Below are 22,233 nucleotides of genomic sequence, written 5' to 3' on the forward strand. Positions count from 1 at the left end.
CACATGTGCCAAATTCCCAACCTCTGTTTGAACAAAACAAATTGGAAAGTGACAACATTGCTCATAGCCCTTCATTAAAAACAACTTTACAAAGCTCAGTAAAGGGAAATAGAAAAGGACAAATGAAAACTATGGCAAATTTTCATTAAAGAAAATGAGTTCTATGTGACTCTGAGGCAATTGTCAATAATCCATTACAGGGCACTGACGATAATGTAGCTATTCCCTAATTGTGGATGGCAATTGTCAATCCATTATGTGACGCCAATGATAATGGAGCAGTTCCCTAATTGTTAATGAGATCCGCTGTACCATCCATCTCTCTTTTTCTACGGTGCTTATCACAGTCAGATTGTAACATTTAAACAAAAAATATTAGACAAGAACATAAAGAGGCAGATAAACTGAAGAAGCACCAAACTTAAGGGTGTTCAAGAAGGGAAATGGACTAGGCTTTCAAGATTCAAAACAATTTCAACTTAAATTCATGAGAACTTAGGAGACAGAATACATTTTGCATCTGCTCATTCTTGGGCCGTGGGGATTTGGGCAAATCTTTAGACAGGGTATTGAAGACAATAGGAATGAGAAACACAAATCTTTTTCATGATTGAAGAATTAATTAAATCCCAAGGACAGACCAATGTAATGTATGTTACAAGAATCTAGAACAGAAAATCAGAATAAAGATGTTTTTCTGCTGTATGAAATATGTAGGCCTTAGCCCACTATGTCAGCAGCCAGTGTATTTTAACATTCAAACAAGAAATGCTTCTTTCTCTCTGGCAAAAATATTATCCTAAGGGAGAAGAAATCATGTTCTAGCCACATACAAATGGAAAGAAAAAGTTTTAAAGCCCCCTGAAGTTCTCAGGGAATCAAGTGTAAATGATATATTGAGTAGTCCCTCAAAAATAGCCACCCTCAAAAACAGCCACCCAGTGGTATAATACCAGAACAAGAGTAAGATAAAGGCAATGAAAGAGCCAGAGTGTGTGATGTAGGATAAGATCTGGTAAAAACAATAGTTGATTTCCATTAGAAAAATTTGATTCTAGTCCTAGCTTCACTACTGTCTTGATAAGTGACCTTGGAATCTTTCTGTACCTTTGTGTAATCACTGAGAATATATGAGAATGATGACTCTTATCCTACCTCATGGACTGCTTGAAATAAATGAAATGATAATTAGGGTTATCTTTGTAAAACATAAGGATCTGGGGGTGGAGGATTATAAGGTCTTTATTATTTTTTTGAAAAGATGGATGAAATGCTGGAGCAGCCCAGTAACCTAAGTCAAAGTCCCCAACTTAAGCAACTGAACCTTTTAGTCCATAAGAGATATTGAAAAATTGAGTATTCCTTGGTCACAGATTGCTTTGATGTGTTATGACACATTTTCTCAATTATATATGTTACTTAGAAATGCATGATGAATTCATGACTTATGCAATTTAGGAGATTTGTGGAGTTTACTAGCAAATTAGGTGAGGAAGAAAATGGCTTTTTAAAATGGGGGAATGCCCTATTTTTAAAAAAAAGAAAAGAAAATCCTGAACCAAACTAAATTATCTGCTTTGCTTTTAAAATGAAATTATGTTCCCTATTCAGAACCTGATCCAACAAGTAAAAACTTCTACTTTCTACATCAACCTTTGACTTTCTCTCTGCCTCTGGAAATTCCCGGGCTTTCTATGTTTCAATTTTTCCCTATCTGCAAAAATAGAAGAAAATATTTGATTTTTCAAGGGAACAACATAATGCAATCCTTATGTCAGACCCACATATACCCTTGTCCCCAAATCATAATATCCCTGAGAATTTGATCAGAGAGGTTCAAATATACTTTTATCCAAGCCTTTTCTTTACATGAGGCCTTTTCTGATTTCTTCAATTATTAATTCTCCCTCTTGAATTTCCTTTGTATTATTTATTAAAATTTTCATTTCTGTTTACTTTTTATAATGACCAGTTTACCAAGTAAAATGTAAGTTCCTTGAGAGCAGGGACTGATTTGCTTCTGCTTTTATAGCCTTATCATCTAATTTATACATCATGCACATATTATGCACTTAATGGATTATTGAATGGACTTTGTCTCATTGAGAGCTTGGACTCATCAGGCCTGATATGGAATTCAAATTCTGACTTGAGTTCTCTACTAATAAAGAACAGCAAGTAGATCCAGAACAAAGGTATGGTCATTATCAATGGCAAAAATCAGAAAGTAAAACTTTCCATTACTTAGACCCAATGAGGTCAAAGTAGTTTGCAAGTTTTGGGAAGCCAGCATATTTCTGAAAAGTTTTTCTGAAAGTATTGCAGTGTCAGGATTATTTTCAAAATCTCCTCCATGCTCTACTGGACTCACCTGTCAACCTGGAAACAACCTGAGCCAAAAATCAAATTCTTAGATTCTCTTCTCCCCTTTACCCTTTCTCTACCATCACCTAGCAACGGATTGTACTTTTATCAGAACCTATAAAGGTAAGGGGGATAAAGCAAGGGGAGAAAACCCAAAATGATTTTTCTCTTCTAACATAATAAGAAAGTTTATGGCAGATTGGGAAACAATGAGACTCTCAATGGGAGCTTGTGAAGTGCCTGTGGTTTGTCAACTAAGCAGTCATGACATACAGAATTCCTGGAACTGGCCACCTTCATTTAACATGACAGCTCTACAGCCAAAAAGTCTCATCCTAAAAATAACATGACCATCATGTCTCTTCCATGCTGGGCATGAATAATATTAGAGTGCTTAAAGGCTGCCATGCAGTATCCCTTGAGATTCAGTCACATTGTTAAACAGACTATGAGGGGAAGCTTTGGAAGTCTTGCTAAATAGTTCACAGAGGGGGTTTTATTTTATCTTATTTTACCCCATTCTTGGCGTCTACAAAGTCGATGTCAGCTTTATCTTTTCCTAAATAAAATTCAAGCTACTTGAAAACACGATTTTTCAAAGAAAAAATCATCTAATTGATATAAAAAAAAAACACAGAAGAAAGCATCTGATGATCTTTACCATGATCTTTAAAGAAGCAACATGGTCCTTGATTTAAAACTCTCCAAAAAACAGTTTGATATACACTCACATATACATGCTATAACAGGGCCAATTTTGCTGATAAAACTTTTATTTCTTTGTAATATGAGCCAATTCTCATTTTAAAAAATGCATTATTCCAACCATTTTGGGAAGCAATTTGAAACAGTGCCTAAAAAGCTATAAAACTGTACGTAGCCTTTGATCCAGCATTATCACGTCTATATCCCAAAGAGATCATAAAAGGGAGAGAAAGGGACCCATATGTACAAAAATATTTCTAGTAATTTTTTTAGTGGCTAAGAATTGGAAATCAAAAGGATATCTATCAAATGGAGAATGGTTGAACAGGTTGTAGTTTATCATTATAATGGAATATTATTGTGATATGAGAAATGACAAGCAGGATGATTTCAGAAAAACCTGGAAAGATGAACATGAATGGATGTATAATGAAGTGAATAGAACTAGAACATTTTACACAATAATAGGGAAATTGTTCAATGAAGAATTGTGAATTCCTCAGCAATTCAATGATCCAAGACAATCCTAAAGGAATAATGATAAAGCATATTATCCACCTCCAGAGAAAAACTGATATTGTTTGAATACAGACTGAAGCATACTATTTTTTAATTTTTTTATATTTTTTCTTCTTTTATTTAAGTCTCCCTATTAAAATGGCTAATATGGAATGGCATAATTACATATGTATAACCTATATCTGATTGTTTATTGACTTAGGGAGAGGGAAGAAAAGGAAAGGAAGGATAGAATTTGGAACTTAAAACTTTAATAAAATATGTTCTATTTCATTATATTCATAGCTTTTCTAATATGGCATTATTCTTTTAATAAAAATACACATTTCTAGTGCTCACAGTTATATATTTGTTTGCCTTTCTTCCTAGCATGAACATTGAGTATCAAAATAGAAAAAGAAGGTAAGCTAAGTAGAGAGAAGACTAAACTTGGAGTCCCCATAGTTCAAATTCCAATTTTGCTGCTTCCTATCTGTGTAATCTTGGACAAGATATGTAACTTTTCTGGTCCTCAGTTGCTTTATCTATAAAATGGGAAGGTCAAATCAGATTTTGGTAGAGATCCCTATTAGAGAGTCTATTATTTGATCACTTTTATGATCCTAAAATAGAAATCATTACTTAGAGATGTCTGAATCCAGATTATGGTGGGACCAATAGGGCTTTGCCTCAGGGCATAGAAATTTAAAGGATTATAATAGCATTTGCAGTCTGAAACATCTGGATTTGGCATCTAATCAATAAAAATTGGTTAAAATGAGGAGTTTCAAGAGCTTTCTTCCCCTGATGTTTATATCTCAAATTAATTCTTTTCTAGCCTAGCCCTACCCACCCATTCACAGGCTTACTAGTATCCCAAGGATAATATTATCAAAGATCAAAAGCTGGAAGAGACCTTTAAAGTCATCTAGTCTAACTTCTCATTTTACTAAGGCCCAGAAAGGTTAATTAGCTCATCCAAGGTACAAGGACACATAAGTAGTAAACATCAAAGGTGGTATTTGAACCTTCGGTATCTGATTTTAGAATGCTTTCCAACACATATGCAAGCACACACATCAGCACACAGGCACACAGAATGTGTTTCAAATTGCTTATCATAGGCCCAAGAACTACAAGTTACAATTCTGTGATTTGGGTTGAAATTTCTAATGCTGGTTTCCATCTGTAATTCTCTTGCCATAGTTTTATGGTTGAAGAAGCAGATTCCTCATTTCAAAGATCAAATTTAAAAAGTCTCCTTAAGGGTGAGTTTCAGTTCCTTTTGTGAACTAGTGAATAAACAAATGTTGGAGGAGGAGTTCTGAGGGATGAGAGGAGATCTGATGTAGTGGATAGAAAGCAAGTCATGAAATCAAGAGGTCTGGCAGGGTGACTGGGCAAATTACTTGTTCTTTCTTGCTCCAAAAATTCTTTGAGATTATAAATTGCAACATTATAGTGGCTTTTCTCACCTGACATCACAGGTTTATCACCTCAATACATAGTTATATACATAGAGAAAGACAAGGACTTGAGAGAGAGAGACAGAGTGAAGGGGGGAAGAAAAAGGAGAGGAAGAGGAAGAGGGTGAAGGAGAAGGAGGGAAAGGGGGAGAGGGAAGAAGACAGAGAGAGACAGACAGAAACAGACAGAGAGACAGAGAAAGACAGAGACAGAGACAGAAGAGATGAGAAGAGAAAGAAGAAAAGAGAAGAGGAGAGGAGAAAGAAGGAAAGAGAGAAAGAGAGAAGAAGGAGGAGGAGGAGGAGGAGAAGGAGGAAAAAGAAGATAAGAAGGAAGAAGAAGAAGAAGAAGGAAGAAGGAGGAGGAGGAAGAAAAAGAAGAAGGAAGAAGAAAAGAAGGAAGAAAAAGAAGAAAAAGAAGAAGGAAGAAGAAAAAGAAGATAAGAAGGAAGAAGAAGAAGAAGAAGGAAGAAAAAGAAGAAAAGAAGGAAGAAAAAAGAAAGAAAGAAAGAAGAAGAAGAGGAAGAAGAAGAGAGGAAAGGAGAGAGAGAGGGAGAGAGACAGAGAGAAAGAAGAAAAAAGAAGAGGAGAGGAGAAAGAAGGAGAGAGAGAAAGAGAGAGAGAGTGAGAGAGGGAGAAAGCGAGAAAGAAAGACAGAAAGACAGAGACAGAGATCAGCCTAACAGTGGCTGGTGAGTTATAGTAACCACAGTTCCCTCACAAACTATCTTCTAAGTATTATATGAATCTTTAGCTATTATTAATCTAAATGTAAATTATTTTATAAACCATAAAATATCATAGCTACAAATACATGAATATTAATTAAAATTATTATTATCTGTGTAAAATGCTTTGTCAACTTTTAAATACTATGTTATTACTATACTATACTATACTATGAATTATAGATATTCAGTATTGTATTGTAAGGTGTTTTGTAAACTTTTCAGAATTATGTGAATATAAGCTATAGTTATTATATATGTAAAGTGGGTTTGTAAACTTTTAAGTACTGTGTGAATAATAACTATTATTATTATTATTATTATTGTATTGTCAGGGGCTTTGTAAGCTTTTAAGAACTATGTGAATGTTAGCTATAGTTATTATCATATATAGCTTAGCAAACCATAAAGCATACATATGTATCTAGCTATATTATATCTTCACACATATGTATATTATAAAGTGCTTTGCAAATCTTTAAGTATATATAAATGTTAGGTGTTATTATTATTATATTCTAAAATGTTTTGCAAACTCTAAAGAACCATATCCAAACTAGGTATCATTAAATGTGTAAAGAACTCTGCAAAACTTGGCTACAAAATTTAGATATTATTACATGTATGTGTATGTACATATAGATGTATGTACATACTACTGTGAAATAACCCAGACTTCTCCCAGGCTTCAATTACACATTCAGTGACAGAAGGCATGGCCCAATCTGGACTGATGTAATTCCTGTGTGCTTGGTCTACATTTCCATATCTAGCTTGTAACTTCAAGTATACTGACAGTCAACATATCCTCATTGTATGTACACCTCTGTGTCATATATATTTGTATGCTATGCTTTGGGTGGTCATATTATTATAAAAGCATCCATTAAGCACCTACTATATGCCAGGCACTGTGTGGGATGTTATTTATAACTATTATCTCATTTGATCTTCCCAACAGCCCTGATACTATTATTTTTCCTATTTCACAATTTAGGAAACTGACAGATTGGAGAAGTGATTTTTGCCCAATAGCACCCATCTACCAAATGTTTAGGCTACATTTGACCCAAGAAGCTCCTGTCATCTTTGTCATTTAAATGTTTAGCAAATCTGCAGTCTTGATGGCTTGAGGAAACACTCCATCAAACCAAATAAAAGTTCTTCCACATTCTATTTCATGATTGTAGCCCCCAAAGTGTCTCTCCTGGTGGTGCACTTCTCCACAATTAGCTACATTTTCCCTTTAAGGAAAGACCACCTCTCTCTTTTCCAGGATGTATATAAAGCCTTGCCAGGTTTGTAAGGCTGACCAAAACTTGTGCTCTGCTGGCATGGTCTTTGAGGATCCCAAGTTACATCACATAAAAATAAGGCATGTAAGGACTTTTGTGGAGGTAAAGAAAAAGAATCAGCCACAAGATAAAAATAAAATGATAATAAGAAGAGTTCATACATACAATACTCTAAAGTTTACAAAATATTTTCTTCCTTAATGGAAAAGCAGCAAGGTGTGATGGGGAAAACAATGGTTCTGAAATCATAAGGCATGGGTTGGAATTTTACCTCTAAAGTCTATCACTGTGTAACCATGGGCAAGTCATGAAAGCTCCCTGGGACTAGGGCTCTTCTCCTTTCCATCTTTATATTGCACAAGTCCTTGTCATCATCTCCCATTCTTGCCTCCATTCTCTAGTTTTCTCTTCCCTGACCTTAACCCTTCCCAACAAGCACTTCTGTTCACATTCCCTCTCAGAAACTTCTCCCATAATCATCTCCCTTTCTCTTTATCTTCATTTTTCCCTTCCTATTCTTTCTCTGATGCCTACAGATATGCTCAAATTTCCATATCCTTAAAAAATTCTCTAAATCCTACCATCTCCCATTCTTCCAAATTTCAACCAAAAAAAAAAACTTGTCTTTATTCCCTCACTTCTCATCTCTTCTTAATCTTTTGCAGTCTGACTTCTGACATCATTGCTCAACTGAAAGAGCTTTCTCTAAAGTTAAAATTGATCTTACCATTATCAAATCAAACATCCTTTTACTGATTTCCATCTTGCCTTTCTCTGCAACTTTCGATATTGTTGAACATCTTTCCTCCTGGACAATCTCTCCTCTGGATTTTCATGACAGCACTTCCCCATGATTCTCCTTAACCTGGCTGATCATTCCTTCCTAGTTTCCTTTTGACTGTCATCCATAACAAATCCTCTGTGAGTATTTCCCAAAGGTCTGCTCTGAGACTGCTTTTCTTCTCTCTGAACATATTCTTGTTGAAGTCATCAATTCATATAGGACCTGATTTTCATCTCTATGCCAAGGACTCCAAGAATTATATTTTCAGCTTCAGCCTCTTGAAACCTAGTTGCCTATAACAAATTATTAGTGAGATATTCCAAATGGGATGCCTCAAAGGCACCTCAAACGATATGTCTGAAAAACAACTCATCTTGCCTCTCAAAACTCCCTTGCAACTCAAAAAACCTCCAGTGGTTCCTAATTACCTATAGGCCTGAAGCTAAACTTCTCTATTTGCTATTTAAAGCTCTTTAAAAGATGGCCTCTTTCTAATTTGAATATATTACTCCCTTCTATTCTAGTAATATTTGTCAAATTGCTGTTCCTCACACACATGCTGTATTTCCCACTTCCAGGACTTGATACTGGCTATCCCTTCATATCTAGAATGCTCTGCCTTTTCACCTCAAACTCAAAATCTATGATTTCCTGTAAGATAACTTAATTCTACCATCACCTGAAGGTCTTTCCCAGTCCACTCAGCTGCTCAAATCTTCACCTCAAAAGCTTCTTGGGATTTATCGTGTATGTACCAATGTAAGTACATGTCATCTTCCCCTTAGAATAAAAACTCCTTGAGACCAGATATTGTTTGATTTTAAAATTCTTTGGTTTTGTTTTGTTGTGATGGTGGTTGTCATTGTTTTGGACAAGGGGAGAATTAAAGGCTATCAGAATTAAGGGTCCAGAGTCACATAGCTAGTAAGTTTTTGAATTCAGATTTGAATGCAGGTCTTCCTGACTCCAGGGCCAATACTCTTATCATCTGTACCACCTAGCTTCCCCAGTAAATGCTTATTGATTCATTGAACTCTTGGATTTTTGACCACAGGAGAAACTGCCAAGACCCCTTCAGTTAATAGATGGTCTTTTTCAACATGTAATGATTAAGCACTTCTCACTGATCAATCTATTTCAAAGAACTTGCCCTTGTCCTTACTTAATATTATAATTTTCCTCCTTTACATAATGAACGGCATTGAGAACTGTAAGAGCATCCTCATTCAGCTTTAATAGAAGAAAGTGATGTTGGGTTCCAAGATGAGTGAACCCATATATCCTAATGCTTTTTATTGCTTTGTTTGCTGAACTAAACCCATTTGTCAGGAGACCAGGATATGTTACCATAATTCTAAAATATTCTGACCTGAATTAAGATGGTCAAAAAAATCCGAACTTCTCTGAGTAACCCACAGTCCCCTCAGAGAGTATCTATTTTGAACCTAAACTCCCTAGTATAAAGGCCTTCCATGTTAGCACCTAAATTCTAGAATCTATCCTCATAAATTTAAAAATCTACTTCATTCCTAATCTCTAGGAATCTCCCCCAAATATATAAGAACCTCGAGAGAAAGGGAGATGGTTAAAGGAAGGAAGGGAGGTATCTGACTTGTTCCTACCTAGTCTAGGGACCTTTCAATATTCTAACAGTCCATGCTCAGTGAACACTCCCTGGCATATTCTTATTGTCCAAAAATAAAATCAAAAAAAGTTTACCAGAAACATCCTAATTTGAATCAGCATTTTGGAGCCATGTCACAGGTTAAATTTGTGGTCTGATGATATTCCATGGCCTGATATACCAGTGACACAGCCCTGTTACTTACAGCTTTCTCCATATGCAGTGATTGGGCTCTTCCTGGATTATACCAGAGGGTATACAACCCAGCCAAAAGAATCTCCCTTACCTCCAAAAAATTACAATTCTAAAATAAGGAAAATAAGGAAAACATCCATTCTCTTGCTTTTTAAATTTAAATTTAATTTTAATTCCAAGAAGGAAAGCTACCCTGTTATTAAAGGCTTCTACCTTACATGACAATGAAGATCAATTGAAATAAGGTGGATATTAAGACTTGGAAAGCATCAATGGCCCAGTCTTGATTAAATCTAGGGATGGGATTCCAGCTGCGCCAATAGCCAGTTCAGCTACTCCAATGCTTCATTGTGTTATGGAGATAACACAATACTTTACAAGATCTGCTTCCATTGTAGTTTAGTGGAAAGAGCTTTGACTTTGAAATCCCACTTCTAACACTACTTGGATGACTTTGGGCAAATCATTTTACCTTCTCAGGCCTCCATTTCTTCAACTGTCAAATGAGATTATATGCCTCTAAGGTCCCTTCCAACTTCAAAACTGAGATCCTATTAAAAGATTCTGGCAGAAACAGTTATTTGGAAGGGTCTCATGTACAAACCTATTCCCCATAAGTCTGATGAAATTCATGACTAGGTTGTCTTCAAGGAGATGAATTTCTCAGCCACAGCAACTCTCCAATATAGACTACTAAACTGTGGATGGATTTTTTGGGTGCCTGTGAAGGTACTGACACACCAGAAAAATTACATCTTTGAAAGACCAAAAGTAGGATTTTCTCATGTTCTTTTATTTTAGTTAGTTAATCACTATGCTTGTCAACAAATTCGTTTTTATATTTTGCTCAAATTCAAGGCATTGTAGGTTGAATTTAATTCTCTTCCATTCTATCTTTAATAAAGGTATTCAATAATCCTTAAAATACTTAAAAACAGTAAACTCTGCCCTTAGATTGTTCATGAGGGCAAGTACCGACTCTTCCCTTCCAGCTCCCCTGCTCCCTCCCAAATAACCATCGGATATAATAAGCATCCATAAGCCACTGGGAAGTACACTGAGATCTCTAGGGGCACCCAATTAACCAATGAGTTCATTTTTTTTCTTCTATAAAATTTCCATAGTCTACTAAGATATTAATGAAGGTTAACTCTATGGAAAGAAATCCGGCTACTATTGCTTCTGGCCAACAGAGAAATGTGAGTGAGGAAGATCATTTAGAAAAATAAAGAAAAAGGCAAAAAAGAACAGTCTATCCAAGAGCCTTCAGAAGCTGCAAAGGGATTAGTATATGAAGAAAGTTACCTTGAATGAACTCAGACTTCCTGCTCACAGATGGCAGGGTTCTGTTGAGTCCCAGGATCCGATCCAAGTGGAAAGCAAACACCTCACTCATGTCCAAGGGTCTCTTGAGCAAGCCACAGGGATTGGAGTCGCAAGAAGGCCATTTGTTCTTCGAGCTCCCCTCCAGCACCAGCAAGCGGGCCCCAGTCTGGGACGGCAATTCTTGGATGTCTCCAATAGCACTGTCAGCCAGCAAACGCATCCCCTGGATGTCTTCTTTGCTCAGCCACGAGGGAGCGCTCTCACTGTATATCCTAATGTTGCTCTCCACGGTCCTGGGCAGTTGGAGGTCTGGTCCCTGGGCCAGTCTCCAAGGGCGGCCCCAGCCCCTGTCCACTTCTTCCTTGTGGGGAATCCCAGGGACATCAGCCTCGGCTGCCACTAGCGGCCCATGGGGCTGGATGGACGGCTTAGTCCACATTTCCTGTCTCTGATTTAAGGAGGCCAGGGCATATTTTTTCCTGCGCTTGGGCTTCACTGTACCTCGAATGTTAGCGGGTTTGCTCCTCTTGGAGCGTAGGGTGATATATACCACATTGGGTTGCAGGGTGGTCCCGTTTCCTTGGCTCGCAGGGGGTGCCAGTGTTCCATCCAAGGGCAGCTCCAGAAAGGGGGTCCCAGGAGCATCCACGTTCGGGTAGGGCCCCTTTTCTGGAGCCCTTCGATGCTGGGGTGACACATGCCCAACCTGGCTCACCAGGAAGCCCAGGTAGAGAGCACAGGCGGTCCCTAGCAACAGATTCCTCCTGGTCCTCGGGCGTCTGCTACTCCAAAGCCTCAGCACCCTTGGGATGCACAAGGAGCAGACAAACCAGTTTATGAGTTGGCCTGGCTTGTCCGGGCAGGTCATTTCTCTGGTACATCCACATGGTGAAGAGACTTTAAAGCCTGCAGACTGCTCCAGCTGGGATGATACATGCTTTCCAACATTCAGCAGACCCCCTTCTTGGATTCCAAAGCAGTCTCCAATGAGTAGTGGCGGAAGGAAAGGGTTGGTGAAAGGACTGGGAATGTTTTAAAGACTACCACACTTGGCCACACCAAGCTTCTGGATTCTTATCAGCCTTCCCAAGGGAAATGTGATTTGTTGCTGAGAATGAATGGAAACAGAATTAACTGAGTCACCAACTCAAACCAATCCAGTTCTTCCCCTATCAGATGAAGGAGATGAAAATGACACTCTTTTCCTTTCATCAACAGACCCACTAATTGTTGAAAAAACAAAAAAAGGAAGAAAGCAAATAAAAAAAAATTCAAATGCAGATATGACATAAAGCAGTTCCCAAATGCAAGTTAAAATAGAATACCCACATCAAAGAACAGATTGCTATTGCCAAACCAGAATCATTTATTTTTGTCCTGAATGTGACTGTCAAGCATTTTTCTTTTTAGTTCTAGAAAGTATATGACAAAAGTAGTAGTTTCTTTAATATTTTGCTGTGACAGATCTTTGCATTAATTATAACTGAAGCAGCCCCAAATATAAACATTTTAATTTTCAGAAACATGCAGTCTTCATCTTTTTGGGAAAGAAGTTTTTTGACATTTTCTTCATTACCTTATACTAAAAGAGTTTAGTACAGTCTGTAGTCACATAATGATGCCTTCCATAATCAGTTACATTTTTCTCCTATTCAGTCACACAAAAACTCAGCTGGTTTTTAAAAATATATATTATGATCACTACTACTACTATTATTCCTTTCCTATCCTTCAAAAGTAATGGGAAAAATACAAAGAAACATGGGTCTAATTCTCTTTCCATTATTAGAAAAAAAAAAGGGGTGGGGGGGGAGATAAGTAGCTCACCTATGCAGCTGGTCCCATGCTTTGCTCCAGGAAGTGAAACTTTTCTAGACACTAGAGTGACAGTAATGCAAAGAACTTTCTAAAGGCTGAAGTATGTAAGAAGAACATATTTCATGGCCAAGAATACTCTATATTTGAAAGATTTCAATATAACACAAATATTCCTTGGAAAACTTGCTAATTGTAAATATATATATATATATATATATATATATATATATATATATATATATATATAAATTAGATTTCAGTACACTCTTATCAACCTCATTTATCTTTTTCCCACTTAATACATATATTTTAAAAGACAAAACGTCTTTTTTTTTTAGAATTGTGAAACAAAAAGTCTCACGGGATGGATTTAGATTTCACTTGAAATCACATTTTACCATTTCTAACTCCTGGGCTCCCTCTAGTGACCTGCTAACAAATAGCCGGAGAAATCTCAGCCGGCAAAATTAAAAAGGATCAAAATCGTTTTCTAAGCTTTACTGAAGCATTTGTAGGGGAATAAGTGAATTGTTAGGTAACCAATGTCACCCATTTCCCTCAGCCATACCCACCTGGTGATGAAGTCCCGGGATTACGAAGCGCCAAGATTGCCAGGAGCGCAGTGCTCCCCTCACCATCCTGCCTCCTTCAAGAGTTACTCTTCTTCCCACACGTTAGTCCTGGGGAAGAGGGGGAGAAAAGGTCCAACTCTAAGTGGAGACACCCAGGCTTGAAGAGGGCAAAGAAAATAAGAAAAGCATGGAACAGTGAGCTGCAGCGCTGTATAGGATCAGGGAAGAAGCATTGAGAGTGGGCACTTATGCACTGGGAGAGTTCTCATGGAGAAGTTGTGGGATGTTTCTGATTGGAGGCTTCCAAGGGGTAGGTCAGTGATTGGTTTGGAGAGTTTGCAGGTCTCAGCACAGAGGCAACAGCTTGTTAACCTGGAGTTTCTTCCAGTCTCATTTCTTGAAATTCGGTGGCAAATAAGGAACTAGATCGGAAGGATTTTAGATTTCTTTTTAAATAGTTCCTGGTAACTTGGAGATGGAAAAGTAAATAAAAATCCCGAAATTAACATGGAGAACATGTTTCTGACAATTCCTGCTTTTTAGTGCAACTGTAAAAGAGATGAAAAGAATACTACATGGGAAAATGAAATAATCAGCTTGTAAATGGTAAATTCTAACAAATTTGGCACAAAGTATTACTTCAGCCTATATAAACTCTCTCTAGCCTATTTGCCAAATAGAAGGAAGAAGAGAATGGACTACAATTTTTATAGCAGAGTAGCATGTTCCTGTAGGTTTTGGCAGTGAGATTAAGTAATCACACATTGTTAGTAGCTGATTTTTTACATCTCTTTATTTTAGTATCCTCTTTCCCCCCTTTTCTTTTCTTCTGAATCTCTTAAAATGCACTCACAAAAGTACTGCATTACATTCTGGACTGAGGAACTCACACAGTTAAACCATTGGGGGAAAAAATGGACAATGATTTTCAAGTGTGTTTTTAAGTTTTTGAAAATTAAAAAGTACATGACCCTTTTAAGAATTAAAAGTAAGCCTGTCGGAGGCTAGGCCAGAAAGTTCAATAAACTGTTCTAGGTGATAGAAAGGGAAGGACAGGGAACAAAGCAAAAGCAAATAAACAGAAATCATTCGGTAGAAGTAGGGGAGAGATCTGAGTGAGTAAATTTGCTTGTCAGACAAAATGTTATCCTGACTGAAAAAATACCATCAAAAGGGTAGATATGACTCTGCAGATGCAGCTCTGACATTTCCATGTTTCTTCTTCCAGTCATAATTGTTCATGATTTAAAACAGAAAGAGCCCTCAGAGGATTTTTAAATAGAAGTCCTTCATTTTGCAGAGAGGGAAATTAAGGCCGAGGGGACCTTCAGTTTGAGTGAGGAAATATGTCACATTGGAATTCAAGTCTCTGACTTCATAGGCAAGGTCTTTTTCTCTGGTTATGTTGCACCACTTTGAGGGTTATCTTGAACAAAGAAATAGCAGGAACTAGATGAATCTTCTCTGTGTGTAGGGTGGAGGGGAGATAAGCAAACAAACCAAAAATAAATAAATAAACACTCATAAAAGACAGAATGAGAAAGGGGTTTTCAAAATCCATGAGGTAAATTCTCACAAGATAAATAAACACCATTCCCATATGTAGTAAATAAGTATTTAAAGGCTGAAATGAGGTTCCTAGGAAGGGCTACTGAAGACAGAGTTAAGCAGAAACTTCTGAATGTCTCTGACCCTAAGAAAAGATTCAGAATGGGTGAAAGCTGAGAATGTCAGAGTTAGATAAAATTAAAATGTCAGAGAAACCTCTTTTGGGGTGTGTGTGTGTGTGTGTGTGTGTGTGTGTGTTTGAGAGAGACAGAGACAAAGACAGACAGAAAAAGACAGACACACAGACCGTGAGAGACAGACAGACCTTCACCTGTCCCCTCACTTTCCTAGTTTGTCTACCTTATTCATTCAACAAGCACTTATTAAGCACTTACTATGTGTTAGGCAAAAACATGTCATGTATTTGCAACTTTGAAGAGGCAGCTAACTGTCACAATGGAGAGAGTTCTGAACCAAGGTCAGGATTAACTGAGTTCAAATTCATCTTCACATATTTCCTATCTCTGTAACCCTGAAAAAACTCTGTTCACTCAATTTCTTCATCTATAAAATGGAACTAATAATAGCACTTCCCAGTGTTGTTGGGAGGGGAAAAGGGATATAATATTTATAAACTGCTTTGCAAATCTTAAAAATCTCTATAAATGATAGTGTGGTGTTTATTATTACTACTAAAATTTTCACTATTTACAATGTCTCATTTAATCTTCTCAAAGGCCCTAAGGTAGGTAATATTAGGAATCCCCAATTTGAAGATGAGAAAATTGTCGCAAACTGACATGAAGTGACTTTCTCAGGATAAGACAGATAGTTAATGTCAGAGGCAAGATTTGGACCTGTAGCCTCCTGCCTCCAGCTCCATTGCACCAAAGGGTTAAGTGTTCTATTTAAGTGAACTTGTGGTCTCAGCCTAATCAAAATTATGACACCAGTTCTAATACTGCATAGATTGCTTAGTACAAAAAGGCTTTGGTGCTAGTGAATCTGCTTTATGGAATGAGAACCACAAATCCTATTTTGTTGGGAGGGGGAAACTGACACCTGGTCCTGGAGCAGCTAATTATTGTTTCCCTCATCTTTCTTCTTTCCATTATGAAGCTGTGCTTTCAAAGTAGTCCCAGAGTAATTAGAATAAGGCAGCCGTGCTGCATATGAAAAGGATATAAAACATAAAGACAAGGGAGAAGAGAGAGGAGGTATCTCATCAAATACCAATGCACAATAAGAGGTTCTAACATAAGTGGGAAGCACATCATCCAAGAACGGGGAGGACAGAAGATAGATTCACTATAAACAATTTTGGAATTACAAGCCTGTCTAGTAAAACAAGGTCCTTTCTTTTTTTCCCCAAATTTAATATATTTTATTTTTCCTCAACTACATGTTAAAACAATTTTTAATGCTTTTTAAAGTTTTGAGTTCCAGATTCTAATCCTCCCTATCTTCTTTCCCAAGAAATTAAACAGATAGATATATATATATGAAATCATATAAAGCATTTCCATATCAGTCATTTTGTTTAAAAAAAAGACAAATAAAAAAAGAAAGTGGAAAATAATCTATATTCAAACAATATGAGTTCTTTCTCTGGAGGCAGATAATATGCTTCAGCATTAGTCCTCTGGGATTGTCTTAGATCATTGAATTGTGGAGAACAGTTAAGTCATTTACAATTCTTCATTGTACAATATTTCTGATACTGTGTAAAATGTTCTCCTGGTTCTATTCACTTCACTGTGCATCAGTTCTTGTAATTCTTTCCAGGTTTTTCTGAAATCATCCTGTTTGTCATTTCTTATAGCATGATAATATTCCATCACAATCATATCACAACTTGTTCAGCTATTCCCCAATTGATGGGCATGACTTCAATTTGAAATTCTTAGCCACCACAAAAAGAGCCACTATAAACATTTTTGTACAACTAGAGAGTGATAATACTGGATTAAAGGATATGCACAATTTTATAGTCCTTTGGGCACAGTTTCAAATTGCTTTCCAATAGAGCTGGATCAGTTCACAGCAATAGTGCATTAGTGTCCCAGTTTTCTCACATCCCTTCCAACATCCAACATTTTTCTTTTTTTGTCGTATTAAAGGCCCTATCTTCTAGAGGGAGACATTAAGACATAAATAGGTAAAATGACTGATAAATCCAAGGGTATAATAATGAGCACCAAAGGAATTTTTACCAACTTCTATGCACATTATTTAACTTATTCATCACTGGTTAATTCAAATATACTTAGAGTTAACCCCTTGAATTTGAGTTTGTTGGGGTGTTTTATCTGTGTCATTTATTTTACTCCTGAATATAAAACAATGTAAGCACTGAAGGTCAGGAACCTGTCATGTAGCCTTGGCAGAGCTCATAAGCTTCTGGGTCAACATAAGTGTGTCATGTCCTGGATCAGGGCAAAAGGAAGCCAGATAAGTAGATCTTAAACTAGCATAACATGTTTATTTTAATATCAATAAATTATAACTAGGGGAGTTCTCTGTGCTTAATGATGAAAGCATATTATAAATACCTTGGCATATCTTTTCTATTTTTCAACCATTTTATACCTTGCTTACAATTTCATACTTAAATACTCAAGAGGGCAGTTAACTTAAGTGATTTTTCAACAGAAAGTTATGTCAATGCACTTGTATTTTAATATTAAAGTCTCAGATATACTTATAGTACTAATGAAAATATCACTGAAGACAAAGAAAAGGGAAATGCAGTTGAACTAAACCAAATCTCCAAACATGCCAGAGAATACAAAATTTCAAAAATATTGAGAAAATAAGTCCTCAAGATATATGAAAGAGGGAAAGATACCCCAGGAATAGGAAAAAAATAACAAACTTATTGGGGAAAATGACTGAAAACATTAATAATTACCAATTTCACAAGAGAACAATTAATACAATAATAACATTGTAAGGACAAGCAACTTTGAAAGACTTAAAAACTCCAACTAATGCAATGAATAATCACAGTTCCAGAGAACTAGCGATGAAGCATAAACTTTCACTTCTTAACAAAAAGGTCTCAAGATATACATACATTTTTTGACATGGCTATTGTGGGAGTTTGTTATGCTTAATTACACATATTTTACAAAAAATTCAGTTTTTCTTTTTTCTAAAGTGGTGGAGAGAGAAAAATAAATGCTTTTTAATTGAAAAAATATGGGAATAATTTGAACACACATAATGAGTATATAAACACATAAATGAATGTATTAGAAGGGAATGGGTAGGCTTTTGCAAGTGATATTCTATATTAATCCAAATCTTTTCCATTATTTGACTGATTTAAATATGTGGTAAGGCAAAAATCCATTGCTTAGTATATATTGACCACAAAAAGAAAACATCTCAGTAGTATAAAATGCTCCCTTAAATGTTTTCCCATATCTATGTCAAAATTATTTATAGTTCCTTGAAAAGAAAGGTAGTACTAAGTAGACAAATATTTGATTTAGGAGCCAAAAGATCCAGGTTCAGACTAACTTCTACTACATACCAGTTTTGTAGAAAGCTGCTTAATTTGTTATGGTTCTAGGCAATTATCTAAAATTATAAGTTGCAAAGAAGGTACCCACATGCATTGGTAAAAGTTCTTCAGAAGTGGAAGTTTCTATACCAGTGAAATCATATATTCCAGTTCCAATTTCCATATAATAAAAACATAATGATGATTCTCTGACCAGAAAAACAAGTTAGTGAATAGTGAATATTATTGAGATTATGACATAATAGCTGACTTTTCAAATGACAATATATATTTGCCTAAAAAACTATTTTATGGTAAACTTGTTTTTACAAACACTCACATGGAGATCAGAAGAGGCATTACAAAAACACTTTCAAGGTCTCCCCAAAGAACATTTCAATAGATTAAGAGATATGGAAGACATTGGTACAGCACTGACTAGCATGGGGTGCCTACATCAAAAAAAGTATTGTTCTCTATGAGCAAAGCAGAATTGCAGTAGTGCAAAAGAAATATGAGATATGCAAATTTAGAGACATCTCCACATCAAAATAATCATTGGTGTCCATTTGAGGTTGTCTTCTGAGTTCATATTGGTCTGATCAGCCACAGTCAGATTATACCTTGAGCCCAATGTAGTGATATTATTTTGGATCTCTTTGAGCATGAAGAACAACAACTAATCAACCAGCAAGCATTTATATATAGTACTTTAAGGTTTGCCATGCACTTTAACTATGCGATCTTATTTAATACTTTTTTTTTCTGAGGTTATTGTAAGTGTGAGAAATGCTACCCTACAATCACCAAAACAAAATGAGTATTATCTCAATGATGATAGAAGGGCTGGATAATCTTTATGTTCCACTGGTTTTCAGAGAAGTCAAGTAAAAGTAAAGAATACCCAGCAAATTCAGTGAACTCTCTGTGGTGAATTTATTTAGGAGGACCTAGAAAGGGTAGATAGAAAAATTGCTACCTTTTCCTCAGCAATATTCATGGAAGACTTAATAGAGAAATTTGTAGAGAGATGTCCATAGGAAAGGGGTGAATACTGTGACTTTATATAAGTTAGTGGTTATTAACCTTTTTGTGTCAGGGACCCCTCTGGAAAGTCTATGACCCCTTTCTCAGAATAATGTGTTTAAATGTATTCAATATATTATATAGGATTACAAAGGAAACTAAATATATTGAAAAAGTTATGAAAAAATATTAAGTTCACAAACCTCAGATTAATAAATAACCTCTGCTCTAGTCAGTAAGATGTGAATCCTCCCTGAATTCATTAACTTGTAAATAAAACCATTTTATGTTTTTGAACTTGCCAGTCTGAACCTAAGAAGACACATAAAATGATGTAAAGTAAAATAAGTACAACCAGGAGATCATTGTGACAATAATAGTAATATTGTAACAATCATCAGCTGTGAAACACTTGGCTATTCTGTTCAAGACAATGACCTAAACAATTCCAAAGAACCCATGGGTGAAAAATGCAATCCACCTCCAGAGAGAAGTGATGAACTTTGAGTTCAGATTAAAGCGTAATTTTTTTCACTTTATTTTTTTTTTGCTTTTCTTTTTGCAATATAGTTAATATGGAAATATGTTTTACATGATTTCACATGTATAATTGATATATTGTTTCTGATCTTAGTGGGTAATGGAAGGGTAGTAAAGAATGTGAGAATTGAAACTCAAAAGAAAAAAATTAAAATAAATTCTAAAATAAAAAAAAACATTTTAGAATATAAATATAAGTTTAAATAATATAAATATTATTTAAAATAAATATTTTTTAAAATAAACATTTTATTTATTTAAGAAAAGAAGGAAAGAAAGAAAGAAAGGAAGGAAGAAAGAAAGAAAGAAAGAAAGGAAGAAAGAAAGAAAGAAAGAAAGAAAGTTTGTACTTGTAAAGGAAGCCAGTAGCTCCCTCTAGAGGACAGTAGCAGATACTGGTATTCTCAAATTATATTTACTGGGTCAAGTCAAAATAATGAGAAGTTCCCAAAGTGTCCCTTAGCACCCTGAGTCAAAAACTAATTCTGATACAAGAGGTACCCTCAAATTCCTTGGTAAGATCCTGAAATTTCCTAAGTCAGGCTCTTTAGCACAGGCTCCACCACGTTGATATCCAATCCTCCTACTGTATCTTTGACAATTGGTTTCCCAGTATTCTAGACTGAGTTCTTTTATTTATTTCAGCTTACCAGGCTTTCTGAATTTAACTGCCTCTCCTAAATCTCTTTATCTTCTTTTTCTTAACCCATCTTCATGGGCATGAATCCTCCTAGAAATCTCTAATCCTAGTAATATCCAGGATATCTTGTTTTGTTGACTTTCAAGATCTAAAGTGATTTCAAGAGAAGACACTTGATTTATAACTAAAACAGGAACTAAACATTCTTTAATCTTGCTGTATATTGAATATCTACTTAATGAGAGCAACTGACATTTAATTAACAACTAAGCTTATTTTGTTAAGGTGTAATTTGATGGGGAAAGGGAAATTGATTATGATGTGTGCTGTAATTAGAAATTCAGTTGTTCATGCTTAAAGAAGATCCCAATCATTGTACCATGAGATAGTCCCTCTCAACTTCCTGTTCTACTAATTATCTTCTATGTTCCATATATATGAAGATTCTTTTCAATGCTAAGACTTGCCCCATAAGTATAGTTTCACCTCTCATCTATGCAAACTTAGAATCTTTTTACATTAACATATAGACACCACTTTAGCAGATTTAAGCCTTATTTGTTTTTAAAAAAAAAAATTTGCAATATGATGACTCAGTCCAATTAGTGCATTCATCCATACATACTTGTGGATTAAATAAAATGTATTTCCTGATGTGTGCCAGGCTTTGTGCTAAGCAGTAGAGATATACGTATATTTTATCCAAAATCTGGACACTCACTCTATCTAGCAATATAAGCAAAGTTAACTTGGAGGAGGAAAAGTAGTTTTTATATTCCCCATAGGTTGCTACTATTTTATTTTTTTCCTCTTCTCTTAGAGCAAGCCTTACCTAGATGAGTTAAAGCCAAAAATAGCTATATTTTCATTTTTTTCCATTCAGGCCTCTCTTTTCACTCTTCTTAACACCTCTAATCTTTCATCTTTAAAAAGAAAATCTTATTAGTACTGTATTTACCATGCTGCATCAAAGAAGTTTTAATGCTGTGTATTGGCAACAAAGAAAATTTATATTACTCTTAAAAGGAGAAAAATAACTATATCCTCTTAGGCAAAGAAGGAACAAGCTAATTTCTTTAGTCTCAGAAGTGGAGCTTTCCATAAATCTCTGAGGTGCCCTTCATGAGAATGAAGGGATTAGTTTTTGAATCTGAGTCCACAGAAGTTTCTCATTTTTCCTGTAGAACTCTGGATAGTCATTTAACCTCTTTCTGCCTAATTTCTTCAACTGTAAAATGCAGATAATAGTACCATTTACCTCCAGAAAGAGGACCAAATAAGATAATAATTATAGAGCACTTGGTACAGTGCCTGGTACATAATGAGCACTATACAAATGTTATATATTTATTTGTTTATGTATTTATTATATTTTGTAAAAGAAAAGGCACATAGGCAGAGTTAAAATACAGAAAGTAGATAGGATATTGCCTAAACTCTTCCCACTGCCTTCACAATCAATGATAAATCAAGCCTCTGAAGGGATTTTGGAATGACAGATTGCACAAACATTTGGACTTTAATAATTTTCCAGCTGAAGATACCTTGGAAGGACTTTGGAAAATGTCTGTCTCATTTGGACAAGGGGGAATGCAG

At 35.7% G+C, this 22,233-nt stretch overlaps 1 protein-coding gene across 2 annotated transcripts in view; it reads right to left on the bottom strand.

Moving 5' to 3' along the window:
• The window catches only part of GASK1B (golgi associated kinase 1B), a 50,029-nt gene extending 36,292 nt beyond the window's left edge, over window positions 1–13,737 (bottom strand). The window contains exons 1-2 of one of the 2 annotated variants that reach the window (XM_051966999.1): window positions 13,376–13,737; window positions 10,965–12,093 (exon numbers count right to left, since the gene is read on the bottom strand). In XM_051966999.1, coding sequence (XP_051822959.1) covers window positions 10,965–11,853 — 889 coding nt within the window. In that variant the 5' untranslated portion in view covers window positions 11,854–12,093; window positions 13,376–13,737. Of the gene's footprint in view, window positions 1–10,964; window positions 12,334–13,375 lie in introns of those variants that run through there. The other variant, XM_051967000.1, reaches the window with a different exon arrangement.
• Between the last annotated feature and the right edge of the window lie 8,496 nt (window positions 13,738–22,233).

This window comes from Antechinus flavipes, chromosome 6 (assembly GCF_016432865.1).
Source record: "Antechinus flavipes isolate AdamAnt ecotype Samford, QLD, Australia chromosome 6, AdamAnt_v2, whole genome shotgun sequence".
NCBI lineage: Eukaryota > Metazoa > Chordata > Mammalia > Dasyuromorphia > Dasyuridae > Antechinus > Antechinus flavipes.